Below are 27946 nucleotides of genomic sequence, written 5' to 3'. Positions count from 1 at the left end.
ACAATCACATCGTGCAAATCTGAATGGATAGTGCAATAGGTAATTAACACCCTAAGATTGAATGCCTGCATATGCACTACTCAATCCCTCTCCCTCTTTTTTTTCCAAGCGATGACTTAATTATTCCCTTTCACCATGTCAGTCAGTTGCATTGATTTGACATTAAGTGGAATTCCCATTGTAGCTGTTGACTTCATCAGAAATCTAGTAACAATAATAAAGAAGAAGAGCGTGTTGATGACATTGACACCAAGTGAGAGTTGGATCTCTTCCAACTGCACTGATGTCTAACATTATGATTATGAATATTATCCATTTATAACTTTGTTTCTGCAATCAGGTCTTTATGATTATACAGTTTTATTTAAGGAATCGTTCAATTTTTTTTTCTTTCCTTTTTATTCTCAGTCTCAGTGGAATCAACAGGAATTCTCCCCCCTGATACCCTGGTCTGTGAAGCCATAAAGATCTTAATGGCTAAATGTCAACGATTCCTAGATGAACTGCAGAAGGTTCCAAGCAGTGGGAAGTCAAAGAAAGGAAAAAAGTTGTGACATATTTAGTGGAATTCACAAGGGAGAGGGAGAAGTGAAATTGTTGTTTGCAGCTCAGTTCAAATAATTAATTGCCACATTAAAAAAAAAAAATCAATAAAAATGAAATAAAATCAACTCTTTGTTTTTTATTTGGGTTTTTTTTAATGACTTCATCACTACAAAAATTCATCCCATATTTTGAAATGATTATATAATAAAAGTAATAGTCCTTAAGAGACATACGGCCTGTAGAGCTGTAGTTTATCATGGTTTCTACAGAGTTAAACAGACAATGGCAATTTCTTGAATACGATGCTAGTCTATTGCAATGCGCTTTACACAAGATCTAACTGACCCAGTTACCCAATCACTGCTGATTGGACAGGGAGGTCAGAAATAAAAGAATCTTGACTTATTTGCCACTCTGTTTATGGCAAACAAAATACAGGGTTATAAAAGGGTTTTTAAAATATACTTTTTTTTTCTTCCTCTTTGTCTTCAGTAAAATTTACCGGCTATATCAGCTGGGTGGGGATCCTGACCTCCCTTAGTGGGCGGGGAGGTACATACTGTGTCTTCTATCCCCTTATATCTGTTTTCCAACATGCTTTCTGTCTTTGTCTTGGAATGAGATTACTTGGTTTTGTCCTGGCCCTGGCCAGAGTTCTAGCTGGGAGGGAAACAGTCAAATGCATAGTTATTGTTTTGGGAGATGATATTTTTTTCCTTGTAAATCATCTCTCTGTTATGCATTGTATTATGTTTAGTTTACATATTATATTATATGATTGGTAAACATTTGAGTGTATTCCTCTTAGTTGGGACCTGTGCTTGTGTCTGGATGAGACTTTTAGGTGATGTCAAACTAAATAATTTGGCGGTGTGGTCTTGGAATCTACATCTGTTCCCTATTTGAACCAATTCCCCTTTGTCTTCCCTTTTCTTGGATGCTTTATTGTAATTCTAGAACTTTTTACTATCCCATTTTCTTCCTTTTTACTGGCGCTGATATAACCTTAATGTGTTGCAAGCGCCGTAAAACTCTTAAAAACAAAAACAAACGGCTATATCAGAACTTTTAAGAGCCTAATGGGTTATAACAGGAGTGCGAAAACCCACTTTATATCTCCAAAATGCAATGCATTCGCCGACATTACACTCGGGTAAGCCTACAGCTAAAGGCAATTGAGACCTAGCCTAGGCTTAGTTTGTGAATACTGTGTGTGAGTTTGTGTCTGCATGCAAATGTGTGCATGTGTTTATGTTGGTTACTAACTACTGAACATCATTTTCAGTATTGCTGCAGGCGGGCAGTGCGTAGCACAAAAACACACACATACAACTGCCATCTTGAAAAAGTGAGTGAGACAGAGAAAGAGAGAGAGAGAAATGGTGATTTAGGCCATTCATTTGGGAATTTCCATTTCGGCTATAACAGGACTCGGTTATAACAGAGATTTTAGTCTGGTCCCACCATCACATGTTATACTGAGGTTCCACTGTATTCTCATCATCACATATCAAGACCTTTTAATTTGTTTGACAGATCAGATTAGACAATCATCTTTCGGATTGGACTGCCAGTCATTCAGTCATATTTTATTACGACCCCTGGGGATGGTCGTTTTGTCAGAAACTCGGGTTCCAGGCATATCCATTGTCAGCGTCTGAAGACACTGATGACTTTATCGTCAACCCATGGCTGCTGGGACATTTGTAGGATTTGATCTTTTATGCCCTAACGCCTTGTGGTATCTGCATTGTTTTGTGGACTGGATGGCTTTTTGGAGAAGGTGCCTGGTTTCTATTATTTACTCTTTAGTAATTATAATGATAATATAATAACATAATGAATGTATATATAGCAATAGCACCTAGTTCCAATGAAATTGCTCACTGGTGCTTTACATCAACATACAATATCTAGTATGTTATATAAACTGACAATTGAAAAAAATAACGCATTGATTTGAAAATAGGACATAGGTACAGGTCCATAAAGTCTTCCCCTGATTTCTAAGACTTTTTATTCAAAAACCAGAAAGATATTTACAACTGTTTTTCACCATCTTCTTAGAAAAAGTTATAAATAATTTATCCTATTAGTCCTCGACCTTCATGCATCACCAAAGTTTGCAAAATGAGTGTGAACTTAAAAAGACCTCATTTTTCTCTCCTTCCATTTCGGAATCACAAGAGTGCGTCAAATTCTATTTGTGTAATGTGATTGCATGAAATGAAATCGCCAAGGGTAGCTCACCAAGGTTCCAAAGCCCCATTTGGCAGACCATTACAGGACATGAAAGCGATTTAAAAAAATAAATCAAACAAACAAAAAACGGGTATTCTAAATTTGCTGAGACACAAAGTGAATATTTGGTATTGGCAAGTACACAAAAGACTTAAATATCCACCTTCCTTTACCGTAAAAACGATAACTAAATGTAATAAATTAGGAAGGATAACTCATACTGGGTTAGCTTGTTAGACGTTATAATGAGTTATGCCCCTTGTCTATTTAGATTTGCTAGAGTTTTATGCCGCATTCCATCTTCATGAATATCGGCCATATATATATATATATATATATATATATATTATAATATATTTTTTTTTTTTTTTTTTTTTTTTTTTTTTTTTTAATCATTAAGACGGTGTCTCTCCAACTTGGTTTCAGGCCAGTCGCGAATTTCTAAACGACACGTTTCCAGGCAGATGGATTGGGATAGATGAATAGATGGACTCGATTGCCTGGGTCATTGGACATTTCTAGCTGCGTATGACATCTTCCCATGGGGCGACGACAGAGACATTGTTTATACAGCTCCCATACTAATGCTCGCATGCTTACTAGTACTAGGAAAAAAATAATCCATCGCGCCTTAAAAGCTACAAAACACGGAAAAAACTCGAAAATAGGTTGAATTTGCTTGTAGGTAGCCATGGCAACCATAAACATTTTTTGTTTCAATGCTGATGGAGTTCCACAATCGGGGAGCATGGTCGTCAAAGAATTTCTCGTGAAAAACTAGAGATTTCGAGAATTCCTTTATAAGATATAAATAAGCAAATCTTAAACTTCGACTGGGTTCATCACGGCTGATATGTTCTTGAAGGTAAACTGTGAAACTATGTGGTCTTGTGGTGTGACACTCGCTTTCGGATCGGATGGTCCTGGATTCGAGCCTGCTCGGTGTAAAGTTGAGTCCTCAAATTCTCTCACCGTACTCAGGTGTAAAATGAGTACCTGACCGTTGACAGCGTTGTCTCTGTCGGAAAAAAAAAATGTAATATCGTCAAACAGGCGTCATGTCTCGTTCTATATGTCACGTGTTGCGATCAGGGACCATTTGTAAAGCACGTTTAGTGGATATTGCGCTATATAAAAGCTCATGTTTTTTTGGGGTTTTTTTATTAATCAGGAGCAGAATTCGACGACGACGGAGATGGCCATGATGATACTAAAAATGTTGTTGTTGTTGTTGTTGTTGCCGCTGCTGTTGTTGTAGTTATTGTTATTCGTGATAATGATGATGATGACGACGATAATGATGATAATGATGGACACATACAGAGTAATTCTATAAAGCAGCATTTATCATGATACTCCTCTCCTCCTCACGCAAGTAGTAATGTGCAACGGCTGCGATATTTCATTCGGTATCATGTATTTGTATAGATAGTAGCGCTTGGCTAAGAAGCTCATAACATTGCCATCCGGAAGTATAACGGACCAACACACAAACTCTGTGTAACCATGAACTTTTATAGTCTGGTTAATACAGTTTAGTGAGAACAACTCACAAACGCGGATGGCAAAAACCACAACAAAGGCTTGAGTGACGTCATCTGCATACTATCTATAGTCAGGTTAATACAGTTCAGTGAGCATTACTCATAAACGCGGATGGCAAAAAACAATAACAAAGACCTGAGTGACGTCATCTTCGAACTAACTATATCATTTTATTCTCTATTGTGGTTTGAGCTAGACCCATAGAAAATTATGAAAAAATATAGATAGTATGCACTTGGCTAAGAAGTTCACAACATTGCCATCCGGAAGTGTAACGGGCCAACACACAAAACTGTGTGTAACCATGATCGTTTATAGTCAGGTTCATACAGTTTAGTGAGAATTACTCATAAACGCGGATGGCAAAAAAACAAAACAAAAAACAATAACAAAGGCCTGCGTGACGTCAACTTCGAACTATCTATAGAGTTTCAAGAATACAGAATGGAATCTATACATGATAAATCAAATAATCGATTTAAAATACGACATAAACATTAATACCAGCATGAGCTAGACTGTACTTATTTACAGGTCTGATAACCCTAATTTTTATGGATTCCTTGTTGTTACCTAATGGAAATCAAATACTCTTAAACCAATTCAAAATAGTGTCCATTACAACATTAAGGTGGGCAAGCGAGAATTGACCCTAGACACAACAATGCCGTGATGCACGAGATGGTGACGAAGGTGTGGGTTGAGTCGAGGTTGAGAGAGAGAGAGAGAGAGAGAGAGAGAGAGAGAGAGAGAGAGAGAGAGAGAGAGAGAGAGAGAGAGAGAGAGAGAGGGGGGGGGGGGGGGGGTAGGAGAAGAAAAAGGGGGGAGGGCCAAAGTTAACCGGAACCAAAAAGAGGAAGGGGCGTTTCAGAAGAGAGCTCTCTTATGTTATTGTCATTATTCAACTATCATCACGTGACAAAAAGACCAAAAAAAAAATTTTTTTTTCTTCTACCGAGCAAGAAACTACAGTGTAACTGTAATTACAACCATGATGGTGGGTGGAGTTTTAATAATATTTATGTAAAAAAGATAATTTTGCACTGTGATTTTAATTTATATAATACTTATTTAATTTTCTGTTTGCAGGATGGAATTGATGATAGTCCTGACCTCTTGGCAGAGGATCAGGATAACAACAAGGTAAGAGTTTTCAATCGTTAACCTTACTTTTTTGTTGTCCTATACTATTGTTCGTCTCCTCCCACTCCCCTCGACTCATCTCCCTCTCTGATCTGCCATTGATCTATGTCTGACTGTTTATCATACTTATACATGCTTTTCTGTTATATGCCGATGCACGATCCCACGGTAGAGTTATAAGTTATAGAGAGTAGAGGGCCCAATCCCAATCTTTCTTTGCGAGAGAGTGAACGTGAATGAGAATGTGAATGTGAGAGAGAGAAAAAGTAAAAGTAAAAGAGTCAAGAGGGAGAGAGAAAGAAGAGAGAGAGAGAGAGAGAGAGAGAGAGAGAGAGAGAGAGAGAGAGAGAGATTAAAGTAAAGTGGCTCATCTTGACTCAAACTCAAACTCAAAGTCAAAGATAAATAAGGCTTGGGCTTGGGCTTGAGATTTTTAAAAACGAAGTGACTATTTCTCCGCAGGATCCGGAAAATAAAATTGATCTCTATTTCTCCGAATGATTTCCATTCTAAAGATTTTTTTGGTTATTTGCGAGAGTGCCTGTGTGAATGGTGAATGTGTGTGCATTTTTTTTTGGTTTTCTTTTGCCAATGCTTGGGAGCTCTGTCTTTATTCCCAACTTTCTGTTAGCTTCTATCTTGAGTTTGTGCTATCAACCTCTGTTCCCGTCTTGAGACTTTGGCTTTGTTATTTAGGTTTACTTCTGTTCTCTCTTTGATAGCGCAGCGTGAACTGCAAAAGTGAATGTACCATGGAGTATTAGGATTCTCAATAAAAAAACAACTTTTTGATAAAATCCATCTTTGTCAACAATATGCCTAAAAATGCTAGCTTGATGATTCATGAGAATTCCCTGTCCACTCTTTTTGAGCATTTACTTTTGCATCGACCTCGTGTCCGTAACCCATCAGCTAATGGAGGCTGGCCGACCATTCAGAGAAATAGAGTTCAAGTTTATTTTCCTGAGCGTTCGGAGAAATAGAGCCACATTTTTAAAAAAAGCCTTTTTTATGCAAAGACTTAACTCCTAACAAAGTAAAGACCTAATGTAATGCAACATATTTCCTATCAGAGAGATCACCACTTGTGAATATTCATTCATGAAAGGCTGTGGTTATTCAGACTCGAGTCTGAATTGTCTCCTATGGCTATTCGGATTCAAACTCAAACTCCACTGCGCATATGCAATCAACAAGTTTGTCTGAATAGTTGACGTGGCTGTGGCAGTGTAGTTTTGTTTTTGTTTTGTGTTTGTGTGTGTGTGTTTTATTTATTTATTTTTTTTTTAATAGTGCGAAATCTATTGTCACCTGCTAGATTGTGCTTGTTATTTTGAATGTCAGTTGCATATTAGAAAAAGAAAAAAACAAAGACATACATATGTTTGTTATGTTAGGTGTCGCTCTGTTAGAGCAAGACCTATTATTATGTTAGGTGTCTCTCTATTAGTGCGATATCAGGTCACTTCCATTTATTTTAATTTATTGACAAGTACATGAAATCGATGTAAATGAAAATAACAATAATGGAATGAGTATGGTATCTATCACCATGTAATCAATTGGAAGTCCGGTTAGAAATTTAAAAGAAAAGAGTTAAAACCCTTTATAAGGAACAAAAGTCAAAGTAACTGTGGTCTAAAGGAAAATCCTTTCCAACATCTTTTCACGATGCCCAAATAAATTCAGGACAAGATAATACATTTTTCTGATAGTGTTAGATGAGCAACAATCCTCTATAGTCACTCTGATATGGGAAAAACAGAATTTCCTCTGAACTCTTCTACTTCGTCTATCAGTTCCGCTCTCTGCCCACTGCCAGCACTGTGTTTTCGCAAGCAGATTGGAGTTAGAGTCCAAATAGCCATGGGAGACTATTCAGACTTCGTTCATGAAGTCGTAACATATAGAGGAAATTGTCATCTTTACACATACACATGCTTAGTCTTGTCAGATTAACCAATTGAGGTGAAAAAACAATTTTCTCTCTCTAGACTGCACCTTAAGAAGGATAATTTCTGCTTTTACCATGTCAACCTAAATAATATTACATCAAATTGTTGATTGTTTGTGATTGATACTGAGACTAAAATAAATAATGATTTTCTCTTTGAATGGTCAAGGAAATGGCAATGAAAATTTCATACCACCCAGTGTTAAGTTGTTAAATTTTAGAAAGTAAATCAATACTACACTGACTTACTGACTTTTATGCCTCTTGGCTCCTGCCTTAACAGCACTCTTCCATTTTGTTCTGTCCTTGGCACAGACCTTTGCCCCACTCCAGGTAAGGTTGGAGATGCACAAATCTTGGTGAAGGCTTCTCCTCCAAGTCTGTTTTGGACGACCCTGTTTCCTCCTGCCCTGTGGGTTCCTTTCGAGAGCCTGCTTGGGCTCTTTCCACAGGGTATGGCCAACCCATCGCCACTCTCTGCATCTGGCATGGACATCCTAATTTACTCTTGGTTTTTCTTGTCCAAAGGTCAGCATTCAGCACTTTGTGAAACTATTTCAACTTGAGGATTTGTCGAAGACAGCAATTGACAAAAGTTTGTATCTTGGCTGATGTGGTTTTGTCCCTTCTCTTTACATTTTCTGAAAAATAAAACAGAATATCAATATTAATATCAGTAATGTGAATTCTCTCAACATCATTTGATTTTATACAGTCTCGATCTGATACTGTGGACCTGACTGATACCTCCCTTTTGGTAGATATATCTGATGCCTTGAGTGAAAGAGAAAAAGTGAAGTTTACTGTCCATACAAAGGTGAGCTAATCTATTAATGTTTTTTACTTTCATCTCTATTCCATAGCTATAAAATTAAGACAAGATCTGTAGAGATAAATCATTTTGGAAGTGTACATGAATCAACAGTTACTGAAGTTAATCCTTAAACCCATTTCATATTTTAATTTAAATCATCTGAAATTATATTAATTCTTTTAAGGGTGGATTCTTTAAAAAAAAATCATAATGAATATATTCTTCTTTTAAAAATAGGGTTGGAGGCCCAAATTTGTTCGGTACAACCACTGTTTGAATTTTGCTAATGAACACAGAATTACTGGCAAATCTTAACAAAACGGATTTTTACTTGTGACCCTTTTGTAAATTAAGGGTAATTTTATCATCCTTTGACTCAAGTTATTTTTAAAAGATCTGCTAGGGCATAATGAGCCGTCATTCCACAAGGGAATTGTGAATAGCCACCAGTTCAGATGAGTTGCCAGATTTGCTTTTTCCTGCAAAAGTAACATGTATATATATATGCATAGCTTAATTGGCATAATTTCAAGTTTGTGAAATCATTTCCTCATGGATTTTGATAATTTTTGGAATAAATCAATATGGGTGAGCTTATTTTATTTTATCTGTCCAATTGTTTACAGAAAACATGATTTAGATCATGGTTGGAACACATTTTATTATATCTATCCACTCAGAAGAATATGTTTCGTCAACAGACTTTCGCTATGAGCTACAGTGCATTAAATTTTTATATTAAGCAATCATCAGAGCAGGCATTAGAAGATTGACTATGTTTCACGGATAGTGTGGTTTACAAATCTGTCCTCATTCATTGATAGTAAGCAAATTACAAAATTGAAAAGAAAAATGAAAATTTGCTCTTTCGCGTGAAATTGCAGGATTATTATTAGTTTGTAAAAAGAAAAAAATCAGTCATGAATGTTCTTCATTGGATATTGAAGGACACATTGTTCATCAGAGTGATTTTTCTTTTGAAGAAAGCCGCCTTGTATTTTCTCACAAAATAATGTATGAGTAAATAGCTGTTCCGATACATGCTGAAAATAAACCCGAGATTACAGAGGCAAGCACAAAACCAGATGCAGCTGAAGCAACTGTTTTGCAAAACAGAAGCATACTGAAACTCTTTATTCCTGCATACCATCTGGGACTGAATCTTTTAAATCTACTCTTTCAGCTCTTAAGCAGTGGAATTAAAGCTTTGTTTTTCAGAGAATACTGGACATCTTCAGTATAATGCTCATTATTTGAGATCGGCTGAAGTATCATTTACAGATACAGATACAGCTGTTCGCATAGACGGAAAAACTTATAAAACATCGTTAATGCTTCAACAGTCAACAACAACAACGGCTACAACTACTACAAGTCTACACGTTTCACAAGATGCTGATGATGGCCAAAAAGGCCTGAAGCATAGATGCAGACGGACTAAAAAATTATGGTGAATTATAATTTTATATATTTATATAAAGATGAGTTTGCCAAACTAGATGAAAAGTCTTACAGTTGGAACCTATCATGAAGACTTACCTACTAGGTCAAATGTGATGAAAAACTTCATCAGATAGCAGATTTTACGACAAAGGTCTCGTGAAAGGAATCAACTTTAGGATATTTTTTTTATATTGACAAAGATACCAGATTTTTTTTTGTACATGCTTTAGTTGATTAGATTGATCCTGATGAATTGCAGACTACTTTACAACACTTCAAGAATACTGAGATGTCGGTTGTAAGGCAGCATGAGGAATTCATATGGCTACATGACAGATTTGTTGAAAATGAGGAGTATGCAGGGATCATTGTAAGGACATTTATATTTTTATTTTAATTTTCTTCTTCTTCTTCTTCTTCTTCTTCTTCTTCTTCTTCTTCTTCTTCTTCTTCTTCTTCTTCTTCTCTTCTTCTTCTTCTTCTTCTTCTTCTTCTTCTTCTTCTTCTTTCTTCTTCTTCTTCTTCTCTTCTCCTTCTTCTTCTTCTTCTTCTTCTTCTTCTTCTTCTTCTTTTTCTTCTTCTTCTTCTTCTTCTTTTATTATTCTTATTATTATTTAGTACTACCAAATGCTGCGTCTATACTTACTACTACTACTACTACTACTACTACTACTACTACTACTACTACTACTACTACTACTACTTGTATTAGTTGTAGTACTACTATTATCACCATTGTCGTCTTCATCATCATCATCATCATCATCATCATCATCATCATCTTTATTATTATTATCACCATCATCACCGTCATTAGTACTATTATTATTATTATTAAGAGAGAGATAGAGAGAGAGAGAGAGAGAGAGAGAGAGAGAGAGAGAGAGAGAGAGAGAGAGAGAGAGAGAGAGAGAGAGAGAGAGAGAGAGAGAGAGAGAGAGTATGGCATCTATATATCTAAAATGTGATGATCATTAATATGAATGGAAATCAAACATGAAGACAACAGACATAAGTGAGTACACAGTCAAGTCTTCTTAATCCAAACCACTGTAATTTTTAGAGGTAAGGACAGCTTTTTTTCTTCACTCTTTGTTTTTTGTAAAATTGGAAATTCTTGATTCTGGATCCAAAAATCTACTTTGGGAGTTTATTCCTCCACAACCTGAACTGATTGAAAGTGTTCCATCATGTATGTCAATGCATTCACTTATTTTCCTGTCGTTGTGTAATGTGTCTTTACCACAGATCTAAACAATGACTTGGTCCTCAGTTCATTCTACAAATTAGTGCTGATGGTTTACCTCAAATTCACAAAAATCTGCGAGTTTGGAGTCAGAGGAGGAATTTCCTCCTTTAAAGAAATTACATTTCCCCCAATCAAATTCATTGGCAGTGAGAGACTCGATGTGATGCAGTTTCCATTCTTCAAAATTATCCTCCTTTTTCACTTCCTGTCACCATCAACACTGATAAATATAGACTCTTTGGTTTACAACTAATGTTGCTTTACATCAGTTGAACAGTGCAGGCTTATTATGTTCTAGTGAATATAGAAGAAGGGAAGACGAATTGTTGACAACTATGATAGGACCATTTTTTTTTATAAATGCAGATAGATATATCTCTTTTCAAGGAGTTAACGTTATAAAAAAGAAATAAAGAAACAAATCAAAAATAAAGAAATAAAAATTAAGTTTACTTTTAGAAATTTAATGGTACTTGTGTCAATTTTAAATTATTCAGCACCTAAGGAAAGGAAGATAGTCCATGACTCTAAAGGACAGACAGATTTGTAGTTCAATGGCTGCAACAGGTGTCCAGGAAAGAGTATGATAAAAAGGAGTTTCGTTAACAAAGTAGATCCAAGCAGCAATCAGCCCATGTGTCCAGTCAGAAAGACGTTTATATGAAATTTCTTCCAAAAGATTGTCTCTCATATGGTTGCTAATACTAATACTAATTGATATAGAGTCATTCAGAGAGATGATTTACAGTAAAAAAAAATATCATCACATTCCGAAATACATGCACATTCATGTCAGGCTGTCTTTCTCAGGAAAAGAACTCCAGACACTGTCTGGCTGGGCAAAACCAAGTCATCTAATTCTGGGACAAGGACTGGAAGGCAATTGAAAAATTGAATCATCAGGTTACAAAGCCAAGACTATAACGCCGATCCATATTACACTCTTTTTGATTGTTATTGTTTAACTAAAGAGTACATCAAACGTAATTTTTATCCATATCTTTAAATGCCAGTGGTGAATAAGGTTTTAGTGCCCCTTGATCTGTGAATTGGTCCAGTGCTGTAATTTTTGAGGTTGTTTACTTATTCAGAGTGTCTTTTAAGTTTTTTGATTCCATATTCCTGAAAATTCTGTGATTGAAAAAATTACTGTGACAGAGGTGTTTGGATTATGGAGACGTGATTATGTACTTAAAAAAAAAATTAATATATCATTCATCTTTAATGCTCAAGGCTTCTGACAGTAACTTTTACTTTTACTGTCACATGTGATATGGTAATGATATATCTATTGAGCCAAATCTTTTTTCCAGATACCTCCGGCTCCCCCTAAGCCTGACTTTGACGCTTCCAGGGAAAAGTTGCAGAGGCTTGGGGAAGGAGAGGGAACAATGACAAAAGAGGAATTCAGCAAAATGAAACAAGAGTTAGAAGCGTGAGCATGATATTATTATTATTATTATTATTATTATTATTATTATTATTATTATTATTATTATTATTATTATCATCATCATCATCATCATCATCATCATCATCATCATCATCATCATCATCATCATCATCATCATCATCATCATCATCATCATCATCATCGTCGTTGTCGTTGTTGTTATTATTATTATAATTGTCATCATAATTATCATTTTTGTTTATTATAATGATAATAATAATAATAAAAAAATAATAATAATATAAAAACTGCCAATTATCAGTGATTCATATTAAATTGGGCAAGTAAAGTAAGTACTGTTTTTCATTGTTTTTCATTTCCATTTAATACCTTTACATTGATTCACATTTACGATTAGCTGAATTTGTGGCCTCAGCCATCTGGCAAGAGGTTTGATATTCCAGCGTAAGTATTGTTAATTTCATTAATTGAATGTAATTAGTCTTATTTTAAAGTCAGACCCAGCCATATATGACTGGGTCACATGTCTGGCCAAATCCCTATCTTTAGATATACAGGAGATCCAGTCACCTGTAGATCCCTTGTATTTCTTGATACCATGGATTTCAACATTACAATTTTAGGTGTCCCATCTGATGTAAAGATAACTTGTCAATTTTCAGGATACGTACAATGCACATCTTTTTAAAAAAGTTTTATTTTATTTTATTGTGTGTGTGTGTGTGTGTGTGTGTGTGTGTGTGTGTGTGTGTGTCGCGTGCAAGTTGTGTATGTGTGTTTGTTACAGAATCAAAAAGCACATTAGTAAGAAAGAATCTTTATATTTGAGTCTTATTTTGAAGAAAACAAAAAATTCACCTTTTGATATCCTTTAGGGAATACCTTGCCACCTTCAAGAAAACAGTTGCCATGCATGAAGTTTTTCTACAGCGACTTGCTGCCCATCCTCTTCTTAGACATGATGTCAATTTTGAAGTCTTTCTAGAATTTTCTGGTGATGTGAGTTAAGGGCTTTTTAAAAAAATTATTTATTATTATTATTAATTTTGTCTTTTGAAAGCTGTACACTATGATTTCAGGATGCAATGATTACATTAATCTGTAATGTGCTTAAAACCAGAGCCAGAGTCCATAAATCCCAAATTTAACAATTATTGTCAAAATTATAATGGTATGGAAATTCAAATTTTGTTGCTTGAAGTTCAAATTTTTAAAAAAATAAGTGGTGAAATTATAGCTCCAATATGCACCCTTCTCAAGCAAACCAAGTTAAACCTCTGATGCATCAAACAGAAAGATAAATAGAACGGATTTTGCCTCTTGGTTTTTGGGTTTTTTTTAAGTTAACCATAAAAAAAAAACCCCAATTCAACAAGCTAATTGCTAATTATTTATTATTGGTTACAGTTTTTCAAATATGAAGCTATAATTGTGTTTTCGGCTTGTTATTCATTCTTATATCAATGTTATCCAATTCTGGAATATTTTTATTTTTATAGAGGTTTATCTTTTAATTTTCAATTACTTTATTATTACGATTATATAAAGGCTTATATATTTATGAATGCTCACCTCTAAAATTGGAAAGAGCAATAATTATATTTTTATCCTGTTGGTCTAATCTAGTTAAGTGTCAGGGGAAAAAACAAGAAAGAAAGACTTGGCGGGTTCTTTAAAAGTATAACAAAATCAGCAGATGAAGTGTTGATTTCTGGTCAGAAGGTAAGAATTGTCATCTTTTCATTGAACCTTATTTACGATATCAGAATACATATCTGAGCATGATAAATTGTATACCCAAGACAGATACAAAGTCACATCATTGCAAAATGTGCCCTTTATATTTTAAAGAAAAAGTTGTCATATCTTTTGGCAGCTTTAATTTGTTCCTCTGTGAGGGACTGCAAGAGCTTTTTTCTGATCTTAACTCTAGATGGTTCTGGAGACGCTTGAGATTTTTCTACTTATTACTGTGTGAAATTGTTCGTCTACCTGAATGATTGTCGTAACCTGATTGTGTAAAATGATGCTTTCATGGCTTTGTTTGCTGGAATACTGTCGCTTTTAAGTGTTTAATAGAATAGTCTCTAAGGTATTTCTAAGATCTGGGTTGAAAGGTGTGTTTTATTACATTTTTTATAGGGTAATTTGTTTGTCATTTTTGTAGGGTAGTGGATGTTAAGCATTATACTTAGTTCTTTTTAATGGAATGAGTCAGTTTTTTTCTTCTTCCCTGGTAAGTGCCCATTTTCAGCAGCTGTAAATGAGGACATATTTAACGAGACCTGTAGAGCTTGATCTTTGTGACTATGTTGATTGTGTCCTTCCTTAACCATGTTTGTTTTAATATGTTGAGGACAAATGTGGAGAATTGTATGTTTTAATCAAATTGTGTGATTTATTGGCGAAAGCCTAAGATTGAATAAACTTTGAAACTTTGTTTTCTTTCCTAGATATCTTCAATTTATTTCACATTTCGTATATTCAGGACACACACATTTACTTTTCTAAGGGGATGTCATAAAAGGGGTACTTTTGGTTGTCATTTCATCAATCCAAACCTTCTCTAAATAAGCATTATTTCACTTTTCTGATAGATATTGATTTTCTTTTCCTTTTTATTTCTTTTATTTCATTTTATTTATTTATTTTAAAAAAATTTAATTTAAAATTTTTAAAAAGTATTCAAGACTATTACTTTTATATAGTATTACATTACTTTGTTTACAGGATGTTGATGAGTTCTTTGAGTCAGAGAGAGTATTTTTGACAGAGTACCATAACAAAATTAAAGATGCTACTGGAAGAGGAGATCGCATGACAAAAGTACACAAAAGTATGTCTGCACCAAGACCGTCCTTTTTAATATTGATAACTAAAGATGAGTTGTGGATAAGCTACTTGTAGTAACAGCTCTCAGCTAAAGTAAAAGGAAAAGGTGTAAACAAACAGTGATCTGCATGAACAGATACTCTTGTGTTGATCACGTTCGCCAGAAAATTAGCCTTGAGTTGAACAGACCTGTAAAATGTCTGACAATTGTCAGATTTTATCGCCACAGTTTAAAAAAAAAATTCTTTTCATCATTTCTGTCTTTTTAAAAACAAACACATTAACTTAAAACATTGGTGCCACTATCAGGTCTAGTGAAGTGATTGGAAGATTTCATTTCTAATAAAGCACAAAATAACTTCTCCAGTTTCAGAAACACACAAGACACTTTAATACATATCTGTCGTTTAAATAATTCAATGCTGGTATTGATGTGATCTAGTCAAGAAAAGTTGTTTGTCTAATTGAGATGGAAACTAGTTTATAATTGACTTGGGTTGATGCAGATACAAGGCACTTAACATGTCATCAGTGAAATGAAAGAATGATTGAGACAAGTCTTAGAAATATAGTAAAATAAAAATACAAAAAACTTGAGCTAATATTTAGCGTGATATCCACTCAACATGTTCATAATGCTTTACAATGTAGGGCGAGACATGACACCTTTATGGCGATGTTACCAACTTTGTGCTGTCAAGAGTGAGGTTTAAACCAGGGTTTGAAGGCGAGTGTTATACCACTAGACCACAAAACTGCACAATGAAGAATTGCAGAGATTGGTTGTTTATTTCAAGATTGAAAACTGTGAAAAGCAAATTTTTATTATGGTGAAAGTTTGAAGAGAAGAGTCTTATAAAGTTTTGCATGATAATATTGTGTATGATCACATTGACAACATTCTAATTTTCTCATATTATGAGTTGTTTTTTTTAAAGATATCATTGTGTAATATTTGTGGTCTCATGTTTGAACACATCAAGCTCTCACTTTTCCGGAGAAGAAATTGACGTGTCATGTAATTTTTAAACAAATTATTTGAGTCAAATGATTGTGACTTGGTTTTCACATATTTCATGTTTAGAAGCTGTTGATAATTCAAATAAGCACATCTTTAGTTGGCAACCAGGGGTTATTTTATGTGGTCTTAAGCAAATCACATCTCACTGGATTTCTTGGCGCTATTCTTACTGTGACCCTGAGTGCATGGTGCTTATGGTTTGAAAATGATTTACCTCATAGAGATAAACATGAATGCTACCTGCCACCATTTCCCCCCCCCCCCCCAAAAAAAAAAGATAAAATGCTATGTTTCGAATATATTGGATGTGGCTCATCTTTATAATGATAAATGTTCGTACTGAAAATGTTTTTTCCAATAATTCAGTGACATTTATACCATGTTTCTCTGGTTATGTTGCACAAGATAATTAGTTTTACCTTATATTTTTTTATTCAAATGGAAACAGATGTAGCAGATTCATACATTCAGATTTCAACTGGACTTGTGCAAATGTCTACTATCGAGAACACAGAGCTAAACAGGTGATGAGTAATTTAGCAATACATTTTGTAAATGAAGTGTATCAAGATGTCTTTTTAACTTTTTATGTTGATAAATAGCTGTTAATTGACTTCACTGCAGCTTATCCTGATAGATAAATCACAGAATGATACTGATTCTTCTACGAAGATGGTTTGGTCTTTTTTACTTTCTTACCTGAGATCTACATTTTAACAGCTGAATTTACTTGATGCTCACTAGCCAAATCATATAGCTACAATTTTGGCATTTTTCTACAAAACTTTTTGGTATTCTTTTACAAGAAAAGACAAGGTTATTGATAAATCTTTTATGTACCAGACTGCAGCCATGTAAGTGTCTTAAAAAAGAGTCAACTATAAAGTAATATCCGACCCATGGCTTCAATTTGTTATCATGTAGCGAAATTGTCGCCAAAAACCCAAATTTTATTTTAAAATGGTCAAAATCACAAAGTCTTAAATTTTAATTTGCATTTATTCTTCTTGATAAGTAGTTAAACTTTCATCATTTTGAATATGAAATTGATTTCCAGCATTGAGTTCACCCTGCCATGATATTGTATTGGTGCTGTGGGCCATAAATATCTCAGTTGCTGCAGATGGACAAGTGACTTGATTTCCCCCCCCCCCCCCCCCCCCCCCACCCCCCTTCATTTTGAGCAACAACGCTCAATCTAATGATATTAGATTGTCGGATTTACATTTTATCATTGATTCTAGGTATGCATTCTTTCCAATATCCTTTCTCACAATTACATTTTGACAAAAGTTGAATAAGGAAAAACTTATTTTATCTGTATTTGTATCTTTTTTTATTTTGCAGAGTTTTCAGTAAAGTGGCTGAAGCACTAGAGAAAGCAAGGGTGAGATTAAAATTTTTATTATTCTTCAAATATCATGTATGAGGAAGCTCACTGGCTTAACTCATTCCCTGCAAGTCAGTTTTGGAGTTTTCGTCTGGGTTTGTTTTTTTAAGGGGGTAGTAAAATACAAGACTTGTAATGGTTAGTTTTCAAGATCAGCATAGAACAGCTAAATTTGAAATTGAAAAGTTTTGGAGCAGGCACATAAGACATCAGAAAATGGACGACTCGGTGTTCCCTGATGTTTCTTTTTTTTTTATTTTTTTTTTTTTTGTCAGCTTTTTAATATTTAAGACATATTGCCTGATAGATGAATCACAGAATGATATTGATATTTTAACAGATGAATTTACACAGGCTCGATTTTGGCATTTTGCTACAGACCATTATATGGGATGCCTTTAAATTAATCAGGAATTCAAAATTATTATGCTTGACGTTGAAGAATCAATGATATAACAGTTTTTCTTTTATTCATTGGAGGAAATATGATTTTGAAATGGCAAATGTTGACTACAGCAGACCTGCCGTTCATACCGATTAATCGGTATCATACCGATTTGCAAGACCTTTTTTTCGTATTTACCGATTTCCCGATTTACTTGCCGATCGTACCGATTTCCCGATCTGCATGCCGATCGTATCGATTTCACCAAGTGACCAAGGGCACGCAGCCCTTCACCCCTCTCTTTTACGTTTACTTTGTGCTTTACGTTGCACGTTAAAATTTTCAAGTCTCGTGAACTTTGACCCGTCCCGCGATACCTCGATAGATCACATGACGTAGCGAGCCTCTTTGTGATGCCCTCACACAGATAGAAAACACACACGGCGCGTTATTTCGTTTTCATTTCCTTTGTGAAGCGACAGCGAGCTGTACTGGTAAACCACCGCGGTCCCTGGCTTCTGACTCGTTACCAAGTGCCACCATCTTTAAATAAGTTAGTAGTCCGATTGCCAGATTGGCGTTGTGCGTGCCATTTTGGGTGTTGGGGAAAAATAGAGGGGAGGGGGGGGGGGAGGTTGTGACGCTTTGGTTAGTTTGAGTGACAAGTGTCAAATTGTCAGAATTAGGTGAGTAGCCCAACCATTGGGTAATTTTACGTCTCATACTGATTTTTTTCCCCAGATACTGATTTTTTTACAATGTCATACTGATTTCCTTTTTCGTGAAGTGGCAGGTCTGCTACAGTGTTTATAGACTTTTCTAATATTTTGTTGAAATAGAAACTGGAAGGACGTGTTGCAAGTGATGAAGACCTGAAGCTCAGTGACACTTTACGTTATTATATGAGAGATTCTACAGCAGCTAAAGACCTTCTCTACAGACGGATGAGGTCATTGGTGGATTATGAGAATTCTAACAAGGCCTTAGAAAAAGCTAGAACAAAGAACAAAGATGTAGCAACTGTAAGTTGAGAGGTTAATCAGACACTGTTTTCACTATTTATGTGTTAGTTTTACCATTCTATATTTTATAAATGTTACAAATGGCCTTCTCAAAGAATATCCCATCACCTGATTATCAATATTTTATTTATTTTTAACAGAATTCATTTCAAATTATTGTCTCAGAGTAGTGAGTTAGAAATGGGGATCAAAATATCGACCAAAGATTTATTAAATTAAGATTTTTATCATTGGTATAAAGTATTTAATTAAAAACTGATCAGCTTGTTTTATATCAAACTTCAAGTGGCTTTTGAAAGAAATGTAATATTACATAAGTTAGAAAAGAGCTAAGTAATATCTTTTTCATGTTTGAATACAAGTTAAAAACAAATTTAATTTATATGTTGTACATTGTGATAAGCTTTTTTCTTTTCTTTGCTTCCCTATTTACAGGCGGAGAAAAATCAAGAAGTGAATTGTAAAAAATTTGAGAAGATTTCTGAGGTAGCAAAGAAAGGTAAGCTATTTTGTCTTGGAGAAGTAAACAATTCAATTTATGGCACTAGAGTGTGATTCTAAAAGTAGCTCTTTTAGACCAATAAATGTTTATAGTGCAGGGCTGGTCTCAGTTTTAATTAGAGCGACTTTGACAGGGTTTCCAAGTGCCACACAATGGCAACTTGCTTTTTTCTTCTTTTTTTTTTTTCTTTTTCTTTTTCTTTTTCTTTAAACTTGACCCAAAGGTAAATGGAATTTCACAGTTCTGGTTATTTTGAGGTTGAGGGTCCAACTGCAAAAGAGAAATGATCATGACAATTTGACATCTCTCTCTCTCTAATTTTAAAAACAGTTTTATGCTTGACGATGACACAAATTAATCTAATAAGCTGTTTGCAATATATGACCATCTGTTTGGAATTAATTTCTCCATTCCATCAGGCTAGTTAACAGTTCTGATACATTTGAGAAAAAAGCACATAATTTACATGCAGCGCTGCTCACCTATAACGACGTGCGTTGGAACATCCTCTCTATAGCGACATGGTGTCCAAGTCCTGATTTTTTCCTTATATATCATTAGTAATTAAAAAGACCCAAAACAACTCACCATAACTGTTACAATCTAACTCCCGTTATTTAAAATATTAAACCATTGCAATACAAGTCATGATGTTAAAAGAACAAGGCAAGTTTAGATAAACTCTCCCAATTGAGTCTCTAGTCAGATAGTAATCAGAACTTTTCTCACAAGTTCCTATGAAAAAAATACCAGTCACTTCCCAATGTTAACTGTCAAAGGCTGAGTAAGATGCCAGGAGATGACTTCTCAAAATCAAAGAGGTATATGAAAAGCAAGGTTTGAACAAAAAATAAGTGACCTAAAACTTTTGCATGTAGTATGTAGGACACCCGTTACAACAAGAACTGCTGAAGACATTTTTTTTTCAACCATCAACTTTTGAATGCGATCAGACAAAAAGAAAGCTATCTTGGAGTTTTTATTATTGTTATTATTATTATTATTATTATTATTATTATTATTATTATTATTATTATTATATTATTATTATTATTATTATTTTATTATTATTATTATTATTATTTATTATTATTATCATTACCTGATTGCTTTTTAAGATAATAAAGTCCATGAGTTCGAGCATATTGGAGAGAAATGTAAAATACAGAAGTTCTTCTGATATCGTAATATGCATGCAAAATCCTGTATTATGATATATGTATCTAGTCTACCAGAGTTACTAAATATTGTAAAGTGCTTGGAGAGGAGATGTTGATCACGTAGGGAGTAGCATTATGTAAAGCAATATTTTAAAAAAAATATTAAAGCCCTTATTTTTTTCTCATGCCAGTTAAAAAATCTGCTTTAATATATTTCTTTATCATTTTTTCTTTCTTCTATAAACAGAAATTCAAGAATTTAAGACCAGGCGGATAGCTTATTTCAAGAAACATTTGGTCGAACTTGTAGAGTTAGAGATGAAGCATGCTAAGGTAAGTAAGCAGCTAAGAGTTTTAATGGATAAATAGTCAATTGTTAATCAAACAATTCTTCACTTTCTCCAAAGTTAAAAGTGGTGGTTGGTGGATAACTAATGTCCCTTGGACTATTTGGTTCTTTCAAGGAAACAATTTAAAAGAACTGAATTTTACTGTTTGCAATATCTTATGTTACTTTTAAGCAAGTGTTCTGCAAATTAACAGAAATAGATAGGATTTTGTATCCTGAAATTCCCAGAGTGGTGTCTGAAATTCCTGTCAGACAAATTTTAAGTTTGCGTCTCTACCTATATTACATTTTTTATTTTGGAACCAAAATCATCTACATTCTGATTTTAAAGCCTAATTATAGGGGATATAATTTGTATGTTTCAGAGCTGAGAATCTTCCACCTAAAGGATGATTTCCGCCTAAGTGGTGGTTCATCTCCATCCATCACCATCAAAATTCCGCCTTTAACAAATTTTTATAGGAAGAAAAGAGACTCCACGCAACCAATACATCAATAATATCCCTACCAGCACTACTACTACATCAACCAAATCATCATCCCAATCACTACCAATGCATTACCAACCTTACTTATTAAAATGACCACTACTACTACTACAGCAACCACTACCACCACACCATCATCCCTACCACAACCACCACCACCACCACTACTACAACTGCTACCTCGTCATTGCCCCTACCACCACCGCTACTACCACAACCACCACCACATCATCATCCCTACGGCCACCATTGCTACAACCACCACATCATTATCCCTTTGACCACCACCCCATTGCTACAACCACCACAACATCATGATCCCTACCACCACCACTACTACAACCATCACACCATCCTTATGACCACCACCACATCATCATCCCTACCACTACTACTACTACTTCAACCACTACCACATCATCCCTTCTTACCAATATTACTACTACAACCACTACCACATCACCATCCCTACCATCACCACTACATTATCATCCAAATCACTGCCACTTTTACGACCACCACTGCATCATTATCCCTACCATCACTACCACCACCATAGCATCTTACCTATCTTGAGTACAACTACTACCACACCATCATCTCTACCACTAGTGCTACCATAACCACCACTCTTATCATATATTTTGTGACTTAATTGATCATTCAAATGATTCTCATGAAATTTTAGTGTGTGCAATGGTTAGATGAACTTTGAATAATCACTGCAAACTCAATTTTGTTGATGTTTAGCTCATATTATAACAGTATTTAATTCGAACATTAAATATTTCATATTTTAGATTGTAAACAGTGTTTCTTATTTTTTAAAGTAAAGAAATTAATTTAAAAAAAAAACAAAAATAACAATTAGTGCATTGTAAACAATGCGGTCTGTTAGCGATTATATATCATAAATACTGTTAAATGCATTCGCATAAAATCTACATAAATATAGCAATGACTATCCCGCCCAAATCTTTGGGCCTCTTTTTCGCTCACAAAGTGCCCAAATTCGTGACAAAATATGGGACGAAGCCGTTTCGTACATGCTATTTTAAAAAATTAATTATCGATGAATATGACTGAAAGTTGGCACACAGTTAGAAAAGAGGTCATTTTAGATTATGTCAAGCGACAAAACTCGTACGATTACCAGAAGACCGTTAAAAATAGATTTTTACTCTTTAGAGTACAATATTTCTAAAACTACAAAGTGGAGAGGTTTTGTCGCTCATAAGGTTATATATGCACATTTCGTCTATTTATATTTCAAATTTCATTGGATTATGATAAGTACTTTTCCCGTATTCTCACAAAACACCAACCCAATTTGCATTTCAATGAGTGAAAATATGGAGACGGCCATTTTGCTCCACCCTCGCGCGACACGAAAAATGACGTGAGCGAGGCAAGGCTGCCAGATGGCCAGACTGTAACCTGACCAAATTCGACTTCAAAAGTGGCTAAATAGAAAATCATATGGCTTTCACTATTAAGACTGGCCCACTTAAAATGAACTAAATTTTAACATACAGAAAATTGAATAGACTAGGATAAATGTCAATGAGACAAAAATAGATGAATAAAATTTAATAAAAGAAGCAAAATTATATATTTGGCCACACACGTGGCCATCTGGCACCTTGTTCGCGATGACTGACGACGACACAAATCCTCGCGCGCTTTTTAAAAAATTAAGGCATTGTTTCATTGTTATGTCATAGAGATAGTAGATTAACTCTCTCTCTCTCTCTCTCTCTCTCTCTCTCTCTCTCTCTCTCTCTCTCTCTCTCTCTCTCTCTCTCTCTCTAATAAATACTAGAAATAACATAAGCCATGGTCTCACGGGACTGATTGACGATTGATAATAATTTAGCAGGCATTTTTCGTGTCATTTGTATGGGTTGTAGACACAAAATTACACTTCAGAAAAGTTCCACATGATCAATATTATGTATTTTTTTAAACAGAATTATAGTTGACCCTAGCCATACAGCTCTAAAACTACACAAGTTAGAACTTTTCTGATGTCTTCATTATATTTTCTGATAATTTTGCCATAAAATTGCCAAGTTTTGATATCTTATTCCACGTATTAAGCGAGATACAGCCACAAACCAGAATAAAACGCAGAAAAAGCGTCCCATATTTTCCGTATTTTTTTCTCTTTGTGAGTCATCCAAATAAATGACATATATGAAACTGTATAACTTTGTTATATATTAATGGATTTTCAAAATTCAAAAAGATTTTTACTCAATGGAGGTAGGGCTTTGATTTAAGAGTAGTATTTCCTACAAAAATAGAAAACAAAAATTTTCATAGTCATTGCTAATAAATAGGAGGAAATATTGGTGAATTTTATATAGAAATTGAGCATAATTCGACTAACATTATTTAGCACATAACTGAACTCCCTGTAATCAGCAGGCATGACCCCAGGTCAAGCTTAATGTTTAAGAATTTATCGACCTTGATATAATTGTGTGGGTGTCATTCTTACAGTGCAATAGGCAAGATTGTTAAATCCTGTTGTCAATAATTTAGTTTTGATTAATCTGGTGATTTATAACAGTACAGCAGAAACAAGAAATATGAGGTAAAGTTTATGAGACAGAGAAATGGAAAGATGAGCAGATTTTGATCAGTATTAGATTTATTGCATTCGAGTATTATTTTATTTGTATTCCAGCACTTGTAGGGAAATTTGACTATATCTAGTTTAGTGATAATAATAAACTTTTATCTCTCAATGCCATGAGAATTTAAGAATATTATGTCTTAAATAGAAAAAAAAAAAGAAACGAAAATGACAATGCTATCATACTGCTTATGACTTTTAAATCTTTAAATCTGAACCATTAATCATTTTTTTAAAACAATTAATTTAATTAATTATTTTTATTTTTCCTTCCCCAGGCCCAGGTTCAATTACTTAAAAATTGTATTAGTGCTTTGCAAGAGAAAGAGGACTAGAGACATCTGTAAACAATATTCTCCCCAAGATGCTGAATGTCCACCCCCAAAAATGTAAAAAAAAAATTAGTAAAAGTAAAATAGATTTAAGCGTCTTGCATTATTTTAATTAATTATTTTATTTGATTAAAACAAAATCTTTCACAATGATAATCAGTTTTCAAAAGTACAAAAATATTCACATGTAATTATTATTTTTTATTTATTACTCACAGTCGAGGCTGTGCTTGGATGATGTGATAGTCACTCACTTTTGAAATTAGACATAGTGTGTGACAAACTTATCCGTTCTTTTCATTGGATTTGTTTCCATATAATCATGTTTTGTTGTTTTATTTATAACTTAAAAAAAAATAATTATGAGTTAATTTCATCAATCGATCAACTTATGGAGGTTACCAAACCTTTTCCTTTTCATGTTGGACAATAAATGCTCAGTATGTGTGATGTGTGCCATTCAGTCATGAAGATAAAATTTAGTAACATTCATTTTTTTACTTGAATGAAGAAGGAATGGTCAAGCTGTCAATGGTGCTTTTGTCATTTGAAATTTTAACTAAGATGATGCATTCATATGATATTTACGCCCTTACTTTTTTTTTTTTTTTGGGATATGCTTTTTTTCTTTTAGGCTTGAATTTTTTCTACAAATGATTTGTGCAACTGTAATGGTTTGTGATTAATTCCTGTTACATTATTGTCTTTGTGAAAGGCTTTTATCAGTGATGAGTGGAAGGCTAACCAATTGCTGCTGCTAATCGTCTTAATTTTCAAATTACACAACTTTTTACGGTTGAGACAATTTATAAATTAAAGTACAAGTTAAGTATTCAAATCTTATATCCATTTTTGGAGGCTTACAATTCATTGTTAAGCCAATATTTATTTGAGCCGCGTAACGCATGTTGTTTCTCGTATTTCAATTTACTTTATTGTTCTGTCAATAAGTGCACGATAATTAGTGTAGAAACATTCCATGTAAATATGCATCTCATCTGTCTAGGTATATCTTTCTTTATAAAAAGGTAACTCATGAAATATATGTAACTAGGCTGTTGAGCATAGAGATGAAGAAAGCAAGATTGAGAATGATGAAAAGAGTTAGATGAACAAAAGTATTATAGTTTTAAGGTGACAAGCGTGAAAAGGCGATTAAATGAACAAAAGAATTTTTGTTGGTGAACAAATGTGTTTAAGTCTTGAGAAGTATGTAAAAACGGTTAAATGAACAAAGAATTTTTGTTTCAAGATTAAGGAGAGTAAAGGACTAAAAATGCTTTAGGACTGTAATTTTTTTCACTTATATTATTAATAAAATCCCATATTAATCAAGACCGACATCATGGGCATAAGTATGTGTAAATGTGTGTCTTTTGTCTCATTGGGCAATATATGAAGGCAGTGCACAATTTAAATATTACATGAAGATCGTCTGTATACTGGACAGTACTGCCACTGGTACAGATTTAATAATTATATAGGTTTATTTAAGAGCAAAAATTGGCCATGTTGAATGTTTTCCCCAGGTTCGAATTTTTGAAGTTTTAGAAGAAATTTGGTTTAAATTAAAATACACAAAATAAATTCTTAAGCATTTAAAAGTGACAATTCATAAAAATAAATATGGAAATTGTGCTCATTTTATGTTGATATAGTTTTTCCCCCACTGAAATTCTGCCCAAACTATACGGAATTTTGTTTGTTTCATGTGGCAGCTCTGTATTTGAGATGCTATGCCTGGTGCAATAACATTAGGTTTAATTTTTATTAAATCTTGAAGAGTGTTTACACAGTGCAAGTAAATACATAACGTTAATAAGTTTTTGCTCCTTTTCATTTTTCCAAATGGCAAACTTGGGAGCAAGGACTGCTATAAGATAAATATCTGAAAAGGTGTATATAAACAAGTGCCAAAGTAGAAAGAAAAAAAAAAGAACAAGGTGCAACAATTACTGCTGATACAATTTCATAAATCTCTAAGGGTATTGCATTTGTACAATCGGAGTTGGATTTAAAATTACACATCAAATTTTTTAATTGCCATTGTTTGGATTGTGAACTTAATTGAAATTTTAAAAAAAAATGAAACGCATCTAATAAGTCAAACATTCAATCTTTATTTGGGAGGCATGGTTCCAAGTCTTATAGGACTGGTGTATTTGTTTGAACTTGTCATATACTTAATATATGAAAGGTTGTTTTGTTTTGTTTATTTCTACTCCCCACCAGTTAGAAAAACAAACAAACTGGTAGCTGCTCCTTTGTAAATGATGTACGCTCATTTCCTATACACTTGCTTAATCTATTTTTTTTTTTCACCCCATTAATCCACTTTTGATTTTTGATGTAGGATGATGTCAATATTGATTTCTGATGAATCTTATCTTTAGATGACTCATAACATTATTTCTCACAACTCATTGAAAAATTATATAACATCGATTATTGAATAAATATATCTGCATCTATCATGACGTGCACTGTCTACTGCGTAAAGTGAGACAAATTTTAGAAATGTTGATGGTTGGAATAAATTTGAATACTTATGTCACATTATTGTTTTTTTAAAGATTTTTTATGATGCACTTTTTGGTGGAGTGGCGGCTGGGGTCTTTTGCCCATGGTGGTCAGGGAGGTCAGGCTTGCTGTTTCTTCTATCGCCCTTTTCTATCATGTTGCTTTCTGCCTTTGTCTTGGAATTAGATTACATATTTAGTTTTCCATGGTCCTGACTTAGTCATATGTCCGTCCCGGAATTTCTTGATTTGTCCCGGAAATTTGAAAAAAAATCATGACTGTCCCAGAAAATGTGGAAGTTTACTTTATGTCCCAGGAAAAAAAAAAAATCGACCCTTATACTACCACCACATCATCCCTACCACCACCACTACAACTACCACCACGTCATCATCATCTTCACCACCACTACTACAAACTAACAACACATTAATATCCCTACCACCAATACTACAACAGCTAACACCACATCACCATCATCCCCACCACCACTATTGCATTGCAACAACTATCACCACATCATCATCCTTACCACCACTACTACAATAACTACCACCACATCATCTTCCCTACCTCCACTTCTTCCAACTACCACTACTACAACTACCACCAAATCATCATTTTTACCATCATCACTACCACAACCTTCACCACCGCCACACCATCCCCCCTACCACCCTACCTGCTACAACCACATTCACCACCAGATGATCAACCATCAACAAACCATATAATTTGGAAATTGTAAGCTTTTTTCTCTCACAATGGTTGGAGAGAAAGTGGAAATTCGTTCCCTCGTGAAGAATTGTTCCAACCTCTGGGTAATGAAAGCACGTCTGACCAGTAAACAGTAGAAGGCTGATTTTTTGGGGGATTTTTTTTTCTCTTGTATTTATTTTCTGCTTCGTCTGCCATTGTTTCATACACATATTTTTAGATAAATGATTCTTGGGTG

At 34.3% G+C, this 27946-nt stretch overlaps 2 protein-coding genes across 3 annotated transcripts in view; both read left to right on the top strand.

Annotated features, from left to right (window-relative positions):
• Window positions 1-671, top strand: part of LOC144956101 (DNA-directed RNA polymerases I and III subunit RPAC1-like) — an 18280-nt gene extending 17609 nt beyond the window's left edge. For both annotated transcript variants that reach the window (XM_078886453.1, XM_078886460.1), the window contains one exon: window positions 409-671. In XM_078886453.1, the coding sequence (XP_078742579.1) occupies window positions 409-554 (146 nt within the window). In that variant the 3' untranslated portion in view covers window positions 555-671. The remainder of the gene's footprint in view (window positions 1-408) is intronic.
• A 4538-nt stretch (window positions 672-5209) lies between these two features.
• LOC144956091 (sorting nexin-6-like) lies at window positions 5210-27025 on the top strand. The gene is made up of 14 exons (XM_078886442.1): window positions 5210-5329; window positions 5422-5475; window positions 8145-8246; window positions 9946-10056; window positions 12249-12370; window positions 13225-13348; window positions 13976-14071; window positions 15080-15185; window positions 16651-16726; window positions 17550-17589; window positions 18817-18999; window positions 19435-19498; window positions 20909-20994; window positions 24418-27025. The coding sequence occupies exons 1-14, from the start codon at window positions 5324-5326 to the stop codon at window positions 24472-24474; spliced, it is 1227 nt and encodes a 408-aa protein (XP_078742568.1). The 5' UTR covers window positions 5210-5323; the 3' UTR covers window positions 24475-27025.
• The last annotated feature ends 921 nt before the right edge of the window (window positions 27026-27946 follow it).

Source organism: Berghia stephanieae, chromosome 1, assembly GCF_034508935.2.
Source record: "Berghia stephanieae isolate SIO BIC M18660-M18661 chromosome 1, UCSD_Bste_1.3, whole genome shotgun sequence".
NCBI lineage: Eukaryota > Metazoa > Mollusca > Gastropoda > Nudibranchia > Aeolidiidae > Berghia > Berghia stephanieae.
Note: the sequence above shows the minus strand (reverse complement) of the source record. Positions and strands in the feature narration are given on the sequence as shown.

Bases quoted from the DNA above. Each gene is read 5' to 3' on its own strand.
- LOC144956091 (XM_078886442.1), top strand. The intron at 14,072-15,079 runs GTAAGAATTGTC...CTTTGTTTACAG, and splicing joins TGTTGATTTCTGGTCAGAAG to GATGTTGATGAGTTCTTTGA. The intron at 16,727-17,549 runs GTGATGAGTAAT...TTTATTTTGCAG, and splicing joins GAGAACACAGAGCTAAACAG to AGTTTTCAGTAAAGTGGCTG.